Source organism: Tenrec ecaudatus, chromosome 6, assembly GCF_050624435.1.
Source record: "Tenrec ecaudatus isolate mTenEca1 chromosome 6, mTenEca1.hap1, whole genome shotgun sequence".
NCBI classification, from domain to species: Eukaryota; Metazoa; Chordata; class Mammalia; order Afrosoricida; family Tenrecidae; genus Tenrec; species Tenrec ecaudatus.
In genome coordinates, this window is record NC_134535.1 from 96100110 (window position 1) to 96120017 (window position 19908).

The window sequence follows — 19908 nt, forward strand, 5'->3', positions numbered from 1 at the left end:
TGACTCTCACCAGTGCCTGCAGTGCTCTTTGACAGGTACTCACTGGCCGTGGCTCGTCACTCAGGTGTCAGCTGAAAGGCCACCCCCCTAAAGAGCATGTTGCCACCTCAAAGTCATAGAAAGGACCTCCAACTCACAGCACCGTCTACACTCAATAACTCATCTTCCTCTCTTGTTGTCACCGTAATAGCATCTATCAACACCTAATTTTTTTTGTTCATGTGTTTGTTGCCATTAGAATGTTAATAATGAGAATAGGGTCCTTTCTGGGCAGCATGATAGCCCAGTGCGCAGACGAGTGTCAGGTGTATTATAGGTATTCAATCCATGTTTGCTAGGGAAGTATGTAATGAGACAGTGTGAATTTGAGCGCTATTCTTCCTTTACATATGCTTATTATATACATTCCCAGTTCTTTTACCTAACTTCCATCCTAAACTTCTATTCTTCTCTACCTCTTTCTTTTTTCTACAAAAGCATTTGAGCTCATGTTACACATAGTACAGGGTCATGAAGAATATACAGAACTGATGACTTCCCAGTGATAAAATGCTAAAATATAAAATTTTAGTGTCCTATATTCAACATCTTTGATACTTAGATACTTATAGTCATATTATACAAAGCTATACCTATGGACATACTACTAATTTCTATTTCCCATATTTTCATATTATATTCATTTTATATCATATTTTTATATTCATATTTGATATCAGAAGTAGTTCAAACTTTTACAGTGTTCCAAATTATTTTTCTTCATGGTACACTGGAGATGCTTAAGAGATAGTATCTTAATTTCATAGACTGAAATGAGAATGCATAAATTAATTAAGTTCAAAAGATAAATAAGTTAGAAGATTCTGAAGAGAAGCATCTAATAGATGATGGGTGAATAATGTTATTTTTACTATTGTCATATATATGCATTTAATTCATTCTTATTGAAAAATTGTATCACAGTCCTCTTGCTTTCCTGTCTTGGATTGTAAATACATTCTCTTCATCTGTGAATATTCTAAAAGTGGAATTTTCTTATCTAATTTTGGCCTTTTGTAATTTCTGTAGTATTTTAGACTACTAAACTCTAAAGTTACCCAACCTAGCTTAGATTGTAGGATTTCTGTGTGTTTTGGCCAATAACTATAATTGACTTACAATTGTATTTGATTTCAATATAAATTTAATCAGTATTAAGATAAACAGTTTAATATATATTAATTTATTTTTATGATTTGTCATATTTCCTTGTGGTTATATTTCTTAATATGCATAAAGTTATCTGATTACAAGACCTCAATTATAGCTTTGGAAAGCCAGTGCTTCTTCTAACGAATTGTTTTTTTATTAAAATATTTTATAATGCTTTTAGCTTTTGAGCATAGTGAAAAGTCAATTTTGATTTTGTTGGTTTTTCTCTTTTTTTTTCTTTAAATAATTGTATTGGGGGCTGTTACAGCTCTTATCACAATCCATCCATACATAGATCCATTGTGTCAAGCAAATTTGTACATATGTTGCCATCATCATTTTCAAAGCATTTTCTTTCTACTTGAGCCTTTGATATCAGCTCCTCATTTTTTCTCTCCCCACCCCACCCTCCCTCCCTCATGAACCCTTGATAAATTATAAATGATTATTTTTATATCTTACATCATCCACTGTCTCCCTTCACCCACTTTTCTGTTGTTCATCCCACTGGGAGAGGGTTATATGTTGATCCTTGTGATCAATTCCCCCTTTGTACCCTCACCTTCCCCTTCCCCTCCTGGTATCTCTATTCTCATTATTAGTCCTGAGGGGTTTATCTCTCCTTGACTCCCTGTGTTGCGGGCTCTTATCTGTAGCAGTGTACATGTTCTGGTCTAGTCAGATTTGTAAGGGAGAATTAGGGTCATGAGAGTAGAGGAAAGGGATCACTGAAGGCAAAATTGGTGCATAAACAACGTCGTGAAGAAAGCTGATGGTCCCCGGCTATCAAAAGATATAGCATCTGGGGTTTTAAAGGCTCGAAGATAAACAAGCAGCCATCTAGCTGAGAAGCATCAAAGCCCACATGGAAAAAGTACACCAGCTTGTGTGACCATGAGGTGTTGATAGGATCAGGTATCAGGCATCAAAGACCCAGAAAAAAAATCATACTAATGTGATTGGGGTAGGGGATGGGGTGTGGATGATGTGGAGTGCAGACCCAAAGTCTATTTCTTGACAATTGGACATCCCCTTAAAGATGGGTCAAAAGGAAGAGATGAGCCACTCAGGGTGCAGTATAGCATCGATGAAACACAACTTTCCTCTAGTTTTTTTAATGCTTCTCCCCACCCACTATCAATTTTGGTGTTCTTAATCCTACTATATTTTCTTTTATTCTTTGCCTAGGCTATCTTTGGTGTTTTAAAATACTCACTTTTAAATACTGGCAGATAACATAATCCCTGAGTATTACAGTTTACAGTTCTCTTTTTTACTTTAGGTACAAGAAGGAATGCATCTTTTGATAACTGGTCCCAATGGTTGTGGGAAAAGCTCTCTCTTTAGAATTTTAAGTGGCCTGTGGCCTGTATATGAAGGAGTCCTCTATAAGCCACCCCCACAACATATGTTCTATATTCCACAAAGGTAAGTAATTTTTATACCAGAAAATCTAATTTCCTCTTGCTCTTGAATTTTTCTTATTTTTTTTAGTTTCTTCAGTTTGTACATATTTAAGGACATTTCCTTTAGAAAAATCATAAAGTAAATAAAATTAAATTCTTCCCAAAAGGTTTTATCATTTGCTTTGCTTATAATAGTATAAGAGAATACTGCTTTTTATTTTCCTGTCTCTCTAAATACAATTAAAACCTAAAAGCTACAAATGTTAGTCTCTGCAACTATAAACTATTCTAAAAATTAATTAAATTGCCTTAGATGCTAGCTTCCTCTTTTTATAGAAAAACTGGTACTTTGTTAATATACTAACTTGAAAATCATATTACATGCATTCATATATTCTACAATTGTATACTTATATATAACATTCTCCTTGTTTTAATATGTCACAGTTATGCCAGCTGCTTAATGATTCAAAACTAACTTAATTAAAATTATGTTACACTAAAGATGAGTGAAAAGTCAACGATGTATAAATTACCAAGGGCATATGAGGGAGGGGGAATGGGGAGGGAGGAGGGGAAAAAAAAAAAAAGAGGACCTGATGCAAGGGGCTTAAGTGGAGAGCAAATGCCTTGAGAATGATTGGGGCAGGGAATGTATGGATGTGCTTTATACAATTGATGTATGTATATGTATGGAGTGTGGTAAGAGTTGTATGAGTCCCTAATAAAATGTAAAAGAAGAAAAGAGAAAAAAATGATTAGGGCAAAGACTGTACAGATGTGCTTTATACAATTGATGTATGTATATATATGAACGGTGAAAAGAATTGTATGAGCCCCAATAAATTGTTAAAATTTAAAAAAAAAAGAAACTGTGAAGGCAGTTATCAGAGGTAGCTTGAGATCAGTAAATGCATATATGAAATAATAAAAAAAAGATATTTTAAAAGAACATTGCTTCTTCTGAAGTCTTCAGCTTTCTTCCCTTTTACAATTTTGAGATGTTGAAACACAAACAAGCACAACACAAAGATATGAGTACCTGAAATAGTCATTGTGGAAGAGAGAAAGTGAATCTGAGGAAGAGACCTGCTCATCTGACCCAGTAATTTTCCCATTGGCCATTATACTGGCTAATTAGTCATAACAGAGTACTCTTATCTCAGATAGGCTAGAAGCACCTAGAACAAATATAAAAGGTACATTGAGTACAGTAATATCACATGCCCCTTCTTTTACTACTGAGCCCCCTTGTCAACTTGTCTAATTTTTAGGTCACAAATCATGTGATTCTAAGGCATATAAGATTTTGTGGAATTTTTTCTTTAAAGTAAGGCCTATCGTAGTAGAAAACTATCTGGAAAATGAAGCACAGCATTAGTATTTATGTAAGAAATTGTTAGACATGACCAGTGACACCGATATTTGTGTTTAACAAAAAATAGATAAGATCTTATGACACCAGTAAGTTGCCTTAATTAATGTTCTTTATTTTACCTCTCTGGGTTCTAAAATCTTCTGTAATGGCTATACAGAACTCACAAACAAAATGCATGATTGAAAGGTTTATTAAAGAAGTTAACACATTGCAATGCCAGTGATGAAGGATCAGGATTGAGTTATTTATCAGGAAATGTTACAAAATTCTTCCAGGTCTGCTAATAAGTGCTTGCCCAAAGGGGCATACCAAAGGTGTTGTAAACCTCATCCTGAAGGCATTCAGCTCAAGCCCTGTAGGTTAGCAAACCTAACCCCTGAATTAAGAGCCAAGAGGCACCCCAGTAAAGCTCATTCTGAAAGCATTCAGCTCCACTTCCATGGGCCAGCAATCCCAACTTCTCCAATTAAGCGCCCAGAGGCACTCCTACACAAAAGCACTTAGCGTTATTTGATTCATGGGTTGGGACATTTATCACTTTGTTCCATATTTTAGCTCTTGCCTTTGCTGCCCCCTCTGATATTATTACTGTCTCCTGGATACAGGAAGTTTACTGTGTAGGAATCTCTGGTCCAGGGAACGCTCTACACTGCTGCTTCCTTTTAGTAATAAGATACCCTCCTCCTACTTCTCAGAAGTTTCATTTTATACACAGCAGGATGGTACTCCAGGGAATCCTCTTTGTAATTATTCACGGGTGAATCCTATCCTATCAGTATCTTCCTTTACCCTCTTGCCAGACCTATGCACGCAGGGAAAGGTTGTTTGATGGGAGTTAGAGACATTGGCTAGAAGAACCACATTAAATTTTTCACTGATAGAAAAAATCTCTATCTATGCTTGAAAATCCATTGAGGAACATTTTGATTCTGAAAGCTAAATTTCAGAACATTAATTTGTGAAGTAGAACCCAATTTTTTAAAATCATTTTATTGGGGGATCATACAAATCTATCACAATCCATGCATCCATCCTTTGGGTCAACACATTTGTCATATGTTGCTCTCATCATTCTCAAAACATTTGCTTTCTGATTGAGCCCTTGGTATCTGCTCCCCATTTTTCCCCTTCCTTCCCATCCCCCTGCCCACATGAACCCTTGGTAATTTATAAATTATTATTATTTTGTCATGTCTTACACTGTCCAACGTCTCCCTTCACCCACTTTTCTGTTGTCCATCCCTCAGGCAGGTTTGATATGTAGATCTTTGTAATTGGTTCCCCCCTCCTTTTTTATTTTTTAATTTAAATTATAGTTTTATGAAACCATGAGGAAAATATTTTATGTTTTACATCATTCTATTCAAGCAAATCATGGTAAATACATAAATAAAAACAAAATTCACTCCCATTAAGGCAGTTCTCACTCAAATACATAAAAAGTTACATTTCAGTCCTAGCTCTCAGAGAGACCTATGCTATTTTGAAACAAATTTAAATCACTGGGGAGCCTTCCTTAGTTATGAAATTAACAGTTGCCTAAACAGTGAAGTTAACTTCAATCTAGTTTTAAGTTGGGGAAAAAAAAAAGAATGAGAAGTCTGTGTTAGAGGATAATATATTTTCAACAATCACTGGTAAAAAATCATTTTGGCATAATTATATAGATTCTGTAAAGACAAACAGTTAATTTTTTTTTTCAGTTAAATTTTATAGTACGGTTTTTTTCTTTATAACAAGAATAGACCTTATTTGTAAATTTATGTATCAAATAAGAGAGTTTAAATAAGTATTCATTTCTAAATTCTGCTAGCTAGATTTTTCTGAGTAAATTAGAAAATAATCTTATGTTTATGCTTTAAATTAAAACTGATATTCAATCTACTTTTATTGGGGGCTTTTACATCTCTTATATCATATTCCATACTTTCCTTCAATGTGTCAAGCATATTTGCACATATGCTGCCATCATCATTTTCAAAGCATTCTCTTCCCACTTGACCCTGTGATATCCACCCCCCATTTCTTCCCCCTCGCTCCCCTGCTCATTCTCCTCAATCTATTTTAAAAATTCTTATTATTAGGTAATTTTAAGTATTTCTTCCTAGGATATTCCCATTTATGAGTATTATCATTTAATTTTGTATTGTGTTAATTTCTAGTAATAGAATATAGGGTTGCTTTTAATCTGGTAGAAGAAGCTGACAACTCAATTTAGAGTTTGGACTTAAGTAGTTACAGGGAACTTCAAGTGACAATAGATCTAAACAATTATCCCCTGTATATACATCTCTGATTGAGAGACTTCTTGCTACAGGATATATCTTTGCATGTATTGATCAAAAGTATATTAGTTTTTAAATTCGTGGGGAAACAGGGACTGGGTTTTGCTAAAGTAGATTTCTAATTAATGTTCAGGAGAATAGAAGTGAAGTATTGGGAAAATTTTTTATTAAGTTTCTTAAGCTACTTTTAAAAATTTGCTATGGTAAAAATACATATACCAAAACATTCATGAGTGCAGCAGCTTCCACATTTATAACTCAGTATCATTGATTATATTTTTCACATTGTACCACTATTACTACTATCCTTTTCCTAAACTTCCCACCACCATTAGTATAAAACCTATTCCCCGTACAGAAACATATCTTCTTTCCTTGTCTCTCAAGCCTGGTAACCTTTAGTAATCTTGGTTTTCTGTTTACTTATTTTATGTAAGGAGATCGTACAGTATTCATCCGCTTGAGGCTGACTTCTTTTGCTTGGCATAGTATTTTTCAAGGTTTATCCATGTTGTGGTTTGCATGAGGAATTCGTTTCTTTAAATCACTGTATATAATATTCCATGTGTGAAAGACCATTTTTTGTTTAACCATTCATCTGCTGACAAACATTTTAGTTGTTTCTATCTTCTGTATACTGTAGAACATGCTGCAGTGTACATTCCATTTCAGGTATCTGTATTTCTCCCTTCACTTCTTCTGGCTGTATACATAAGATGGGGGTTGCTGGCTCATATGATAGTTCTCAATTCAATTTTCTGAGGGACGAGCTGTTTTCCAAAATGATTGCACCATTTTACATTCCCACCAGCAAAGAATGAAGGGTCCAGGTTCTCTACCACTTCACCAACACCTGGTGCTTTCCTTTTAAATTTTTTTAAATTATTGCCATTCTAATGGGAATGAAGTATTATTATAGTTTTGATTTGCATCTCCGTATAGGATAGCCAAAGAAGCCCTAGAGGTGCTGTCAAATGAACATTGAGATGCTAACCACAAGGTCTGTGATCCAGACCTGCTAGCTGTTCCGTAGGAGAAATTTGAGGCTGTCTGCTCCTGTAAAGATTTATAGCCTCTATTGGCCAATATTTTGTTAAGGATTTTTGCTCCTATGTTCATTAGAGATATTGGTATGTAATTCTCTATACCTGTGGGGTCTTTGTCCTGTTTGGGCATCAAAGTAATGCTGGCTTCGTAAAATGAGATTGGAAGTTTGCCATCCTCTTCTATGTTATGGAATACTTCGTGGAGGATCGGTGTCAACTCTTCCCTGAATGCTTGGTAGAATTCTGCTGTGAAGTCATCTGGCCCTGGGGCTGTTTTGTTGGTAGGATTTTGATGACCCTCTCTATTTTGTCTTTCACTATGGGTTTGCTGAGGCTCTTGATCTCTGTCTGAGATAATCTAGGGAGAGACTAAGTAAAGACTGAACATGGTAGTGGGACAGGAGAAAAGCTTAAGGAAATAGAGGAAAGCAGTAGGAGGCAAAGGGCAGGCATAGAAGCCTAAATACAGACAGGTACATATGTAAATATATTTATGATTATGGGAGAAATAGACCTAGGTGCATATATTTATGGGTTTAGTAGTAGGGTAGCAGGTAGATTTGGGCCTCTTCGCGCGCATTCCCTCAATACAAGAGCACCTTGCTCAGTTAAACGGTCATTTCATGATACCCACCTTCCCAACATGATCACTGAAGACAGATGTGTGCATAAGCAAACATGGTGAAGAAAACTGATGGTGCACGACTATCAAAAGATATAGCAACTGGGGTCTTAAAGGCTTGAAAGCAAACAAGCAGCCATCTAGCTCAGAAGCAACAAAGCCCACAGAGAAGAAGCACACAAGCCTAAGTGAACATGAGCTGTTGAAGGGATCAGGTAGCAGACACCAAAGAACGAAAACCATCATTGTGTGATCACCTTCCCCACATAAATGCTGAAGACGAATGTGTGCATAAGTAAGTGTTTTGAAGAAGGCTGATGGTGGCCGGCTATTGAGAGATATAGCGTCTGGGAACTTAAAGGCTTGAAAGTAAACAAGTGACCATCTAGCGCAGAAGCAACACAGTCCACATGGAAGCAGCACACCAACATGTGTGATCTTGAAGGCCCTAGGGGACCAGGTTTCAAGCACCAAAGGCGGGGTAGGGGGGAAAATCATATCATGAATGAGGGGAGCACGTGATGGGGACCCAATGCCCATCTGTAGACAACTGGATATCCCTTGCAAAGGGGGAGCGGGGAGGAGATGAGTCACTCAGGGTCCAATGTAGCAATAATGAAACTCACAACCTTCCTCTAGTTCTTAAACGCTTCCTTCCCCCAACTATCATGATCCCAATTCTACCTTGCAAACCTGGTTAGACCAGAAGATGCATAGCGGTACAGATGGGAACTGGAAACACAGGGAATCTAGGGCAGATGAACCGCTCAGGACCAACGGTGAGAGTGGTGACACCGGGAGGGAAGGGGGAGTAGAAAGGGGGAACCAATCACAGGGATCTACATATAACCTCCTCTTTGGGGGAATGGCAACAGAAAAGTGGGTGAAGGGAGGCGCAAAACAGTGTAAGATAAGATAAAATAATGATTTATTAATTATTAAGGGTTCATGAGGGAGGGGAAAGTGGGGAGGGAGTGGGAGGGGAAAAAGGAAAATGAGGAGCTGATTCCAGGAACCCAAGCGGAAGGCAAATTTTGAGAATGATGAGGGCAACGAATGTATAAGGGTGCTTTACACAATTGTTTTATGTATAGATTGTGATAAGAGTTATATGAGCCCCAATAAAACGATTTAATTAAAAAATAAAAGGGAAAAAAAGATTCATAGCCTCGGAAATTCATACAAGGTCACTATGAGTTGGAGTCAACTCAGTGGTAGTGGGTGGGTAGGGTATCTATGAGTCCAAATCAAGACAATGACTGTGGATTGTGTTTGAGCGTACTGGTTATTTCAGTCAACATTTGTTCCTATGCTTGTTAGCCATTTGAATGTTGTCTCTGATGAACTCTATGTTTAAGTCCTTTTCCCTTTTTAAAAATAGCATTACTGTATTTCTGTTATTGTTAAGTTTTAGAAATAATTTGGATATTGGGCTCTTAACTGATATAAGTTTCCCCAAAACATGTTCTCTTAATCTGGAGGTTGCCTTTTAACTTTGTTGATAAGTCCTACACCACTTATTTTTTAACTAAATCTGCTCTGACTTAATATGCAATCTTGGAATTCTGAATTCCTAAGAAATTGTGAAATCACCTCAATGTTTTCTGTATTAATGTCTTCTGATGTTTAAGCAATGCCACCCCATGGGGAAAAGCCGGGACTTTTCCCTCCTTTAAAGTTTTACAGTCTCAGAAACTTGCGGTGGCTGTTCTATTCTGTTCTATCGGGTCCCTATGCTCACAATTGACTTGATGGCACTGAAGGAGTGGGTGAGTGAGGGACTGCCTTCATGTGTGCATGCGCGCGTGCATGTGTGTGTGCATGCATGTGTGCGTGCTTGAGGGAGGAAGGGAGTGAGGGTGTTAGGGCCAGGTAAAAGAAAACAGGCCTTAGTTCAAAAATACAAATAAAGATTTTTGTTCCACAGGTTAGTTTAAATACAACTTCTCCTCATGCGTTCTTCATTAGTAGTGATAATTTGATAATTTTTAGCAAAGAAATATTGTACCCAAAATGTAGATTATCTACAATAAGGCTACAGGATACTTCATGTTACAATGTTATTTTTACTCTAGCAGTAACTTTTAAAATACAACAGTAAAGCAAAAAGCAAAAAAGAATAGGAACTTTTTTTTTTAATAAACGTTTTATTAGGGGCTCATACAACTCTTATCACAGTCCATACATATACATACATCAATTGTATAAAGCACATCTGTACATTCTTTGCCCTAATCATTTTCTTTTCTTTCTTTCTTTTCCCTTTTCTTTTTTTACATTTTATTAGGGACTCATCCAACTCTTATCACAATCCATACATATACATACATCAATTGTATAAAGCACATCCATACATTCCCCGCCCCAATCATTCTCAAAGCATTTGCTCTCCACTTAAGCCCTTTGCATCAGGTTCTCTTTTTTTTCCCCCCTCCCTCCCCGCTCCCCCCTCCCTCATGTGCCCTTTGTAATTTATACATCATTATTTTGTCATATCTTGCTCTATCCGGAGTCTCCCTCCCCCCCCCCCCTTCTCTGTCGTCCCTCTCCCAGGGAGGAGATCACAAGTGGATCCCTGTAATCAGTACCCCCTTTCCAACCCACTCACCCTACGCTCTCCCAGCATCGCCCCTCACACCCTTGGTCCTGAAGGTATCGTCCACCCTGGATTCCCTGTGCCTCCAGCCCTCATATGTACCAGTGTACAGCCTCTGCCCTATCCAGCCTTGCAAGGTAGAATTCGGATCATGGTAGTTGGGGGGAGGAAGCATCCAGGATCTGGGGGAAAGCTGTACTCTTCGTCGGTACTACCTTGCACCCTGACTGACCCATCTCCTCTAAGAATAGGAACTTTTATAAAACAATATGAAACTGTGAAGCTATTATTTCTCTCTATATTTTACACCCAGTTGTATGCACTTCTGTTGGAGCTGTTTCCTTCTTTCGAACCTTCCCCAAAGAGTACTGAACTCTTATGTTCTCATCGGGTCAAAATGGCAGCGTGGCTCCCAGAAGGGACTCAGGTCATTCCCTTCCCATGTTCTTTGACTTGGCGGAACAAAAAGAAAGCTAAAGGGGGCGGAATCAGGGCTATAGGGTATGTAGGTAAGGGTTCCCTATGACATTCTCACAGGACAGTCTTTGCTACCGTAAAGAATAAGCGCACATGGCCTTGATTGAAAAGAATCCCCTAGTGCAACCTGTTGACATTTTCCTTATCAATGCCATTTTCAATTTTCTTAAAATTTATTCCACATAATCCCCCAAGACCATCCTGTGTCCTTCTAGAAAATCTATCAGATTACCCCATTGGGATGCTAAAGAAGAGTTGTAATAACCTTGCATGAGTAGCCACTGTGTTCCCAGGGCTCTTTAGCCTGTGGCTTTCCTTGCCCAACAGATTGAAAACAGATTCAGAGTACCCATAATTTTGTATGAAAAGGTCACTTAGACAAATGTATATCCATCCATGATTAGAGTATCTGAGAAATGAAAGATTAAGAAAATGAAAGAAGGAATGTATTATAAAGATACCTTGAAACTTGATAATTTCCATAAGGAAGAAAAGGAACAAGAATATAATTTTTTATTGTCTCCATCTACTTTTCAAATATTTCAATAAACTTCTATCTTTCTATGTAAAAAATAACCTGTGGTGTTAAATCTGAGCTTTTAGAAATGTCAATTTAAAATATATTTTTGATGTTATTGCTTCTTGTGCTATTTAATTATATAGCCTATATTTTTTTAAATGAATTAAAATTAACTTAGTTTTGAGAGTGTTGTGACCTTTCCCTATAACTGATTTATCTATGCTATTCTAGGGCATTTTGAACAGGGGCCAAACATTACTGTCCTATAATAAAATTTTAAAAAATATTTCCTATGTGGCAAGCAGTCAGCTAGCCATATATGTTTCCTATTTTTCTTTATGACAGCCTGTAACCAGCCTTTTCTTCTGAGGCACCTCCAGGTGTTTTCAAGTTGCTGTTTTTTGCTTAGTAGCCCAAAGCTTAATTACTTGGACAGCCCAAGGGTTTCTCTTTGGACATTGTTCATATTATATAACATTGTTTAATCCACACATGTAAAACCAAAAGTGACCATATATTAATCTACATTTTCTATAGAAACAAAACCAGTGACATTCACCTATGTACAAAGATTTCACATCAAGAAAGACTCCTAGCCCAGTCCAACTCAAGTCCATAAGTATGATGTTAGCCAAAGCCCCTTCAGATTCACACAGCTGTCAAAGTGGGAAGTTGGGAGATCACAGGCTGGTGGGTACAAGCTCTGGGAACATAGCAAGACACCAACAGTTCTCAGGCTCAGCAGGCCCTGTGTGCCACCAGCCTCAGACAGAGACACCGGATCCTGGTAAGCAGGAATGCAAAGAGTCAGAAAAAGAGAAGTTCCCAGTGTCTGTCTTATAAAAAGGTCACACACAAGGATTCATCGGTGGGATTCCACCTCTGCTTTCACACAGATGACATCTAACCATCACAGACTATAAAGAACCAGAAACATATTAGATTAGGAGGCTAGTCAGGGGACCTCTTGTCCTTCTCCAATGTAGGAGAGAAGGAACATCATTATAGTTAGTAAGTTATGTTCAGTGACAGCTTTGATTTTCTTCTTTTTGCCTCAGATTTCAAATGAAAAGATTGTGGTCTAGAAAAGGCTCTAAGTAAGAATCAAGATAATATGAGTATAATTATCTTGATCATTATTTTTCTTTTTTTATCATTTTATTCGGGGCTCATGCAACTCTTAACACACTTCATACATACATCAATTGTGTAAAACACATTTGTACATTCATTGTCCTCATCATTCTCAAAACATTTGCTATCCACTTAAGTCCCTGGCATCAGCTCCTCATTTTCCCCCTCCCTCATGAACCCTTGATAATTTATAAATGATTATTTTGTTATATCTTTCACTGTCTGATCTCTCCCTTCACCCACTTTTCTGTTGTCGATCCCCAAGGAAGGAGGTTATATGTAGATCCTTGTAATCCCCATTCCACCCCACCCTCCTTCCACCCTCCCAGTATCTCAACTCTCACCACTGGTCCTGAAGGGATCATCCACCCTGGATTCCCTGTTTCCAGTTCCTATCTGTAGCAGTGTACATCCTCTGCTCTATCCAGATTTGTACGGTAGAATTGGGATCATGATAGTGGGTGGGGAGGAAGCATTTAGGAACTAGAGGAAAGCTGTATGCTTCATCATGGCTACACTGCACCCTTTTTTCTCTGGGTCTCCTCCTGCCTTGGTATCTTTTGATTTTTAAAGAATCAGAAATATTCCTTTTGATCCAAAAGTTGACTTCATTTTTGGGGTCAATTAGGTTAAACTATATGAAATTATGATCTTTATAGATAAATAGTCAAATATCAGGCATATCATATGGCAATCTAAAATAATAAGTATATTTAACAAATGACCTTCGGGGAAGTTTATATTCTTCTCAGGAGAAAAATGGGTCTTTCTACTCATGTGAACATTACAGCCTTGGAAACTGACATGGACAGATCTACCCTGCCCTACAGGTTCGCTGCGAGTCACCCATGACGGGATAGCAGCGAGGTACTCTTCTCGCTCTGGCCATGTTTTGATTATTCCACTCATATCACTCTTGGCAACTAAAAAGACTATACACTACCCCCAAAATATAATTTTAGTGATAGTAACCAACTTTGCTGTTGAAGCCCTCTCTCGCTGCCGTCGTGTAGATGCCGACTTCTAGTGGCCCTAGGAGAGGGTAGAGTCGCTCTTTTTCATTCATGAGACCAGAACTCTTTCCTGGCACAGAAAGCCCATCTGCCCCACAGCTGCTGGCAATTTGGAACCGCTGACCTTGCTGTTGGCAGCCCAACTCAGAACCACTAGGCCACTAGGGCTCCTTTTTCAGTTGAATATTTCATTATTTTAGTTACATGTTTATTTTAAGAATATTAAGAATGACTTCTGGATTCAGGATTCAAATCTAGTTCTTAAAATTAATGAAAAATATCTGTTGATATTATTAATAGCTAGATATTCTAGATTTCAAATTATTAACTTCTTATTACTTTGAAACACTTCAGTACTTTGTTGTGCTGAAAATTTGTGTTTCTTAAACCCAATACATCTAATGCCTTAAGTATATTTAATACCATGTGACATTTTTTACCAACATGGTTCCTAATTATATTCTTGATCACTGAAATATTAAGAAATACTATGAAAAAAAGTGGGTTTTTTTCCAATTTTTCTCTGTATAGTATGGCCTTGTTACAGTTTTTCTTAGAGTTTGAATTATCTTATTTGTTCTCAACTTATCAAATATTTATCATTTGAAGTGACCATTCTAAATACATTCAAGCACAAAAACTGAGAAAACAGTTTTCCTTGTTGTTTCTTTCTATTCCTCTGTGAAAGAGAATAGAGAATAATGTAGATGTACTACAGTATACACCCTAATAAACCTCAATACATTTGTCCTGTACTGTATATTATAGAGTGTCAAATGTAGAGTATAATTCAAATCATTAAAGTACCCTGAATATTTGAAGTGCAACATAACTAAACAAAACTATACTATGGGAAATATTGTAATGTTAATTCTAGTATTATAATGAATAGCTTTAGAATAAATGAGTTTAAAAGCATTTCATATTCCAGGAAAAATTATAATAGTGAGCTAGTAAAAATTAAATTACACTGTTCTGTGTATGGGTTTAACCCAGTACTTTATCTCAATACTTATAGAGGTGTGTCCAGGTTTTATTCTGAAAAGGTAAGTGAAACGAATTAGTATTTCATTTTTGGTAGGCAGTAGTTATGAGTGATCTATTTATTTTGTTGTTTGTTTGTGGTGTGTTGCATGGCATCCTTTCTGATGTGCCGGAGCAAGTAAGCTAATAACATTCAGGCACAGTAATTGATATCTAGCTGAAATATTTAGATGATAATTTGAATAGGTCTATATAGCTGGAAAGGAAAGTTTAGTAAAGGGTGTGCTGTAAGTGCTTTATCAATTATGTATAGCTTTGGTTGGACTAGAGAAATTTGACCTAGCTTAAAATGTTAAATTCCAGGCTATTAAGCTGGAAAGATAATCACATATAAACAAATCATATAAATATTAGATAGAAAATCCCCATATCCTTTTGCTCTCTAAATGACAATCTCAAATTTTTTTAATATGGCGTTTTAAGAGGATTCAGGAGTGGCTTTAACTTTATAATAGCATTTAAAATAATTATATTAATAAAATTTAATGAAGTGCCCTTAGTTGCTTTATACCTCATTAAAAATATATAGAATGTGTTATTTTTATAATGACTAATGCTCATAAAGCCATAATTGAGAGAAAACTTCAGCTTTGCAAAGTAATATTTAGTGATCCTTTATGAATATATAATTTATAAAACCTATTTTATATATTTCCATCAACATCCCTTTCCATTTAGTTTTCAAAGAGCAATTTTTGTACTATATAATTTTGAGTAACAGTAGCTCAAATAAATTAAATTGGCACATTTGTATTTTTGCATAAAAAAATGTATGATCTAATTCAGATGGAATAAAAAGTTTAGTAGCTAAGGCCATGCTTTGTTTTGTTTTTATTTATTTCAGGAGAATCTATGCAACACATCTTTAGACTTTCAGCGAATCATTAATAATTAACATTACAAAACAATCATTTAATAGTTTTCCATTGCCTTATTATTAAGAATTCTTAGGTGATAAACATTCATATCGACTCATCAGAGAGACTTGGAATATTCCAAAGAAGATAAAAATAAATAAATTATATGAAATTAGCCTTTTTAAGATTACAAAGTTTTGCTCCTCCAAATTCTTTTATTAAAAACAGCATTTGGCAGCTCTATGTATTTTGATGTCTTTGAGATCTTATAAATTGATCCAAGGAGCTAAGTGGTGTTCTAGTTACGAAATGGAATTCTTCAAGTTAAGCTTAAAGCATTTTCTTGGGTGTATACGATAACCTAAGATCTGCAAACTAAATACCTATTGTTTATTATTCATACTAAGAATCATAAAAATGTATTTGGAGAATAGAAACATAGATCTCTCTTTTTAAAAAAATATTTTTATTGGGGGCTCTTACATCTCTTATCACAATCCATAATTTATCCGATGTGTCAAGCACATTTGCACATACTCTGCTATCATCATTTTTAAAGCATTCTTTTCCCACTTGAGCCCCTGATATCAGCTCCCCATTTCTTCTACCCACCCTTCCTCATGAACCCTTGATAAATTATAAATTATTATTTTTCATATCTTATATCACCCTCTGTCTCCTCTCACCCACTTTTCCATTTTTGCTCCCTTGGGAGGGGGATATAGGTTGATACTTGTAATCGATTCCCCCTTTCTCCTCCCACCTTCCCTGAATCCTCCTGGTATCTCTACTCTCATTGTTGGCTCTGAGGGGTTCATCTCTACTGGCTTCCCTGTGTTGTGGGCTCTTATCTGTAGAAGTGTGTATGTTCTAGTCTAGTCTGATTTGTAAGGTAGAATTGAGAAATCAGAAACATAGATCTCTTATCTAGAAAAATAGAAATTATGTCATAAGTCTTCTTTTTTAATACATTGTCTTTCACATAAGTAGAAAACTAAGTAGCAATGAAATGTTCTGTTTCCATAGTGATCATGAATTGAGTGCCAACGATATGCTCTCACTGAACTAGGTACTCTGACAACATTGTTGTGTTTAGCATTAGAAGAATCTACTGTTTTATTTATTTCTCATAAAAAACATATTAAAGTAAGTGCCTCATAAAGCCACATTACTAGTAAAAGATCAAGATTTCAATGCAAAAGTATCTCTTCAAACCTAGCTACCATTTATCGGAATCTAAACTCCATGCAATATTTTATTATTTTTAAATGGCATCAAATCAGTTCTGACCCATAGTGAACCTATGCACCACAGCACAAAATACTGCCCGATTATGTGTCATCTTCACAATTGTTCCTGTGCTCGAACCCGTTGTTGTGACCACGGTGTCCATCTTGTTGAGGACTATACTCCTTTTTGCTGCCCCTCTACTTTGCCAAGCATGTTGTCCTTCCCCGGGATTGGTATCTCCTGACATCATGTCCAAAGAGGGTAAGATGAAGTTTTACCATTCTTGCCTCTAAGGAACACTCTGGCCAAACTTCTTCCAAGACAATTTGTTTGTCCTTTTGGCAGTCCACGGCACTCCATATTCTTCGCCAGCGCCACAATTCAAACCACCGATTCTTCTTCAATCTTCTTTATTCAACATCCCCAGGGAATATAGATATATAGTATGATTTCATCAAGTATTAAAAGTCAATTAGGCTTTATTTTGTTCTTAATTTTGCAGAATGCTATAGGAACACTTGTGAAATGCATGTTCTGCTGTACTTTGATTATTGTATCCCAGTTTTGTATTGTGTTGTGGCTACTTTGGATCTGATTATACCTAGGTTTTGTGCTCAAGTAGTAGGATAAATGGACTTTGGGTCTCCACTTTGCACTCCGTCCCTCATTCACTATGGTAAGATTTTTATGCTGGAGTCCAGTTGGAGTAGCGGTTGCATAGTGGGTTCCTAACCACAAGGTCAGCAGTTTAAACCCACCAACTGCTCTGCAGGAGAACAATGAGGCTTTCCAGTGCCATACATATTTACAGTCTCAGAAACCCACAGGGACAGTTCTACCTGTCCTATAGGGTTGCGGTGAGTCAGAATCACAATGATCCTAATGCCAGTGGGGCCATTTCTTTTTGTTACTGCTGGAGTAGGTACTACTAGCTTCTAATAAGTAGAGACAAGGGATGCTGCTAAGAATTCTACAATCAACAAAAATTATCCAGTTCAATTTGTCTATGGTGCCACTGTTAAGAAACTTATGCGTTTGTGTCTACCCTTAATGTTCCTGTTTAACAATATGCCATGGAAATCATTCCAGGATTAGTTCATATAGATTGTTGTCAATCTTTTATACAGCTGCATAGTAAATATGCCATAGCTTATTCAGCAAATTTCCTATGTATGGAAATATTTTCTAATAATAAATAATGCTACAATTGATACGCTTATGCACATTTTTGCAAGTATGCCTTCAGGGTACATTCCTAGAAGTCCATCAAAAGGTAAATGATATCTTGGTGTGTTGGACAGGGTTCTCTAGAGAGACAAACCAGATTGCTAGTAATTATATATAAATGTATTTATAAATATAGATATATAACACAAGAAATGAACCGTTAAATTATATTCAGATAGATAATACAAGAAATTAACAGTTAAATTATAAAGCAGTGAGACACTAGCAGTCCTTTAAGGCTTGAGAGCCGCCAGTCGCCAGTCCCTTTCTGTAGAGAGAGCTGGGCTACTTATACCCAGGCAGCAAACAGCAAGGCAGGTCACCAACTGTCATCAACTGTCAGTCCCCAGCTCCAGAGACGAACATTCCAATCGTGTGGGCTTAAAGGGACCTCAACTTACAGCGACACAGTCCACAGGCTAGGCATCCCACAGGTAGTGTACCCCTTTAAATTGAGGCACAGAACAAGCACTTGGTTTGCCAAATTTCTGACTGGGCACCTGCAATCTCAGCATCGTATGAAAGCACACATTTCCCCATAGGCCTGTTTGCTAAGCATGTTATAAAAGCTTTTGAATTTTTGCTCATCTGATATGAATCTCAGTGTAGTTTTAATTTGCATTTATCTTATTATGAATAGCAACTTCATATTATTTTGTATGATTGCATTACTGGGTCAAAAACCTAAACTTTATACTATTCAACCAAAGTACTTTTTTCCCCCAAAATACTTTTAAGTGAAGGAGAAAAGCAGTTTGTCAAATAAAAGGAAGGAAAATATGTATTTCTCTGTTGAAAACACCAATTTATCGTAAAAACTTTTCCTGTGGCTGTGTCTCAATAAATTTTTATCCTGCAATGCTTGAGAAAGACGTGCATCATCAGGTAAAAAATATTACTTTAGAAACATGGTATTGAAAGTCTTCTCTGAAGTTTGCACACTACTATAAGCTGTCACATGAAGTAATATGAGTTTGCACTCTGATTATTGTGTACATGCTATTTTTCAGACCGTACATGTCTCTTGGAAGTCTTCGGGATCAAGTTATTTATCCTGATTCAGTGGAAGAAATGCATGATAAAGGTTACACGGACCAGGATCTAGAACATATTCTGCACACTGTCCACCTCTACCACATAGTTCAAAGAGAAGGAGGTAAAGCCTACCATTCTTTTTGCATGCCTTTAACTTCTTTTTAAAAAAATTAAATTGGGTAAATATTTGGTCCCTGAATTATGCTATTATTGGAATGTAAGCACCCATATAAAGGTAGGGATTATGGTTTTAGGTATTTGATGGTGCAGGGGTTAAATTCTCTGTTTCTAACAAGTAGGTTCATAGTTCAAACCCACCAACCACTCAGTGGGAGAAATATGTGGCAGTATGCGTTTGTAAAGATTTACAGCCTTGAATCCCTATGGACAAATTCCACTCTGTCCTATAGAATAGCCACAAGTGGAAATGAATTAGATGTCAATGGAATTTAAAATTTTAATCTAATCTCTCTCTCCCCCACCCCACCAGAGAATTAGATTAAATATTTATAGACACTTCTGTATTTTGGTTCCTCAACAAAAAACATTTTTTAGGTAGTAATGACATTTGAGCTTCAAATAATACTTATTTTCTAATAGTCACACTTTCAAATAATTTTCTAACTCATGTAACATATATCATGTTGGGATTGCAGGTTTCATTTTGCACGCTCTATTTCCCATGCCGGTTGCCGTGTCAGAAAGCGCCCACCTGTCTGACTGAGCTTGTGGGTTTGGGAGTGAAAACATTCTGGGATTGCATCGTAGCGCTCCCCTCTGTATTTCCAACTGTGAACTGGCCATAAATGTTTGCCTTGTGAGGGTTTTGTGAAGATTAAATAAGGCT

At 36.7% G+C, this 19908-nt stretch overlaps 1 protein-coding gene across 4 annotated transcripts in view; it reads left to right on the forward strand.

Moving 5' to 3' along the window:
* The window catches only part of ABCD2 (ATP binding cassette subfamily D member 2), a 59677-nt gene that overhangs the window by 21686 nt on the left and 18083 nt on the right, over window positions 1-19908 (forward strand). For all 4 annotated transcript variants that reach the window (XM_075553027.1, XM_075553028.1, XM_075553029.1 and 1 more), the window contains 2 exons: window positions 2474-2619; window positions 19037-19182. In XM_075553027.1, the coding sequence (XP_075409142.1) occupies window positions 2474-2619; window positions 19037-19182 (292 nt within the window). The remainder of the gene's footprint in view (window positions 1-2473; window positions 2620-19036; window positions 19183-19908) is intronic.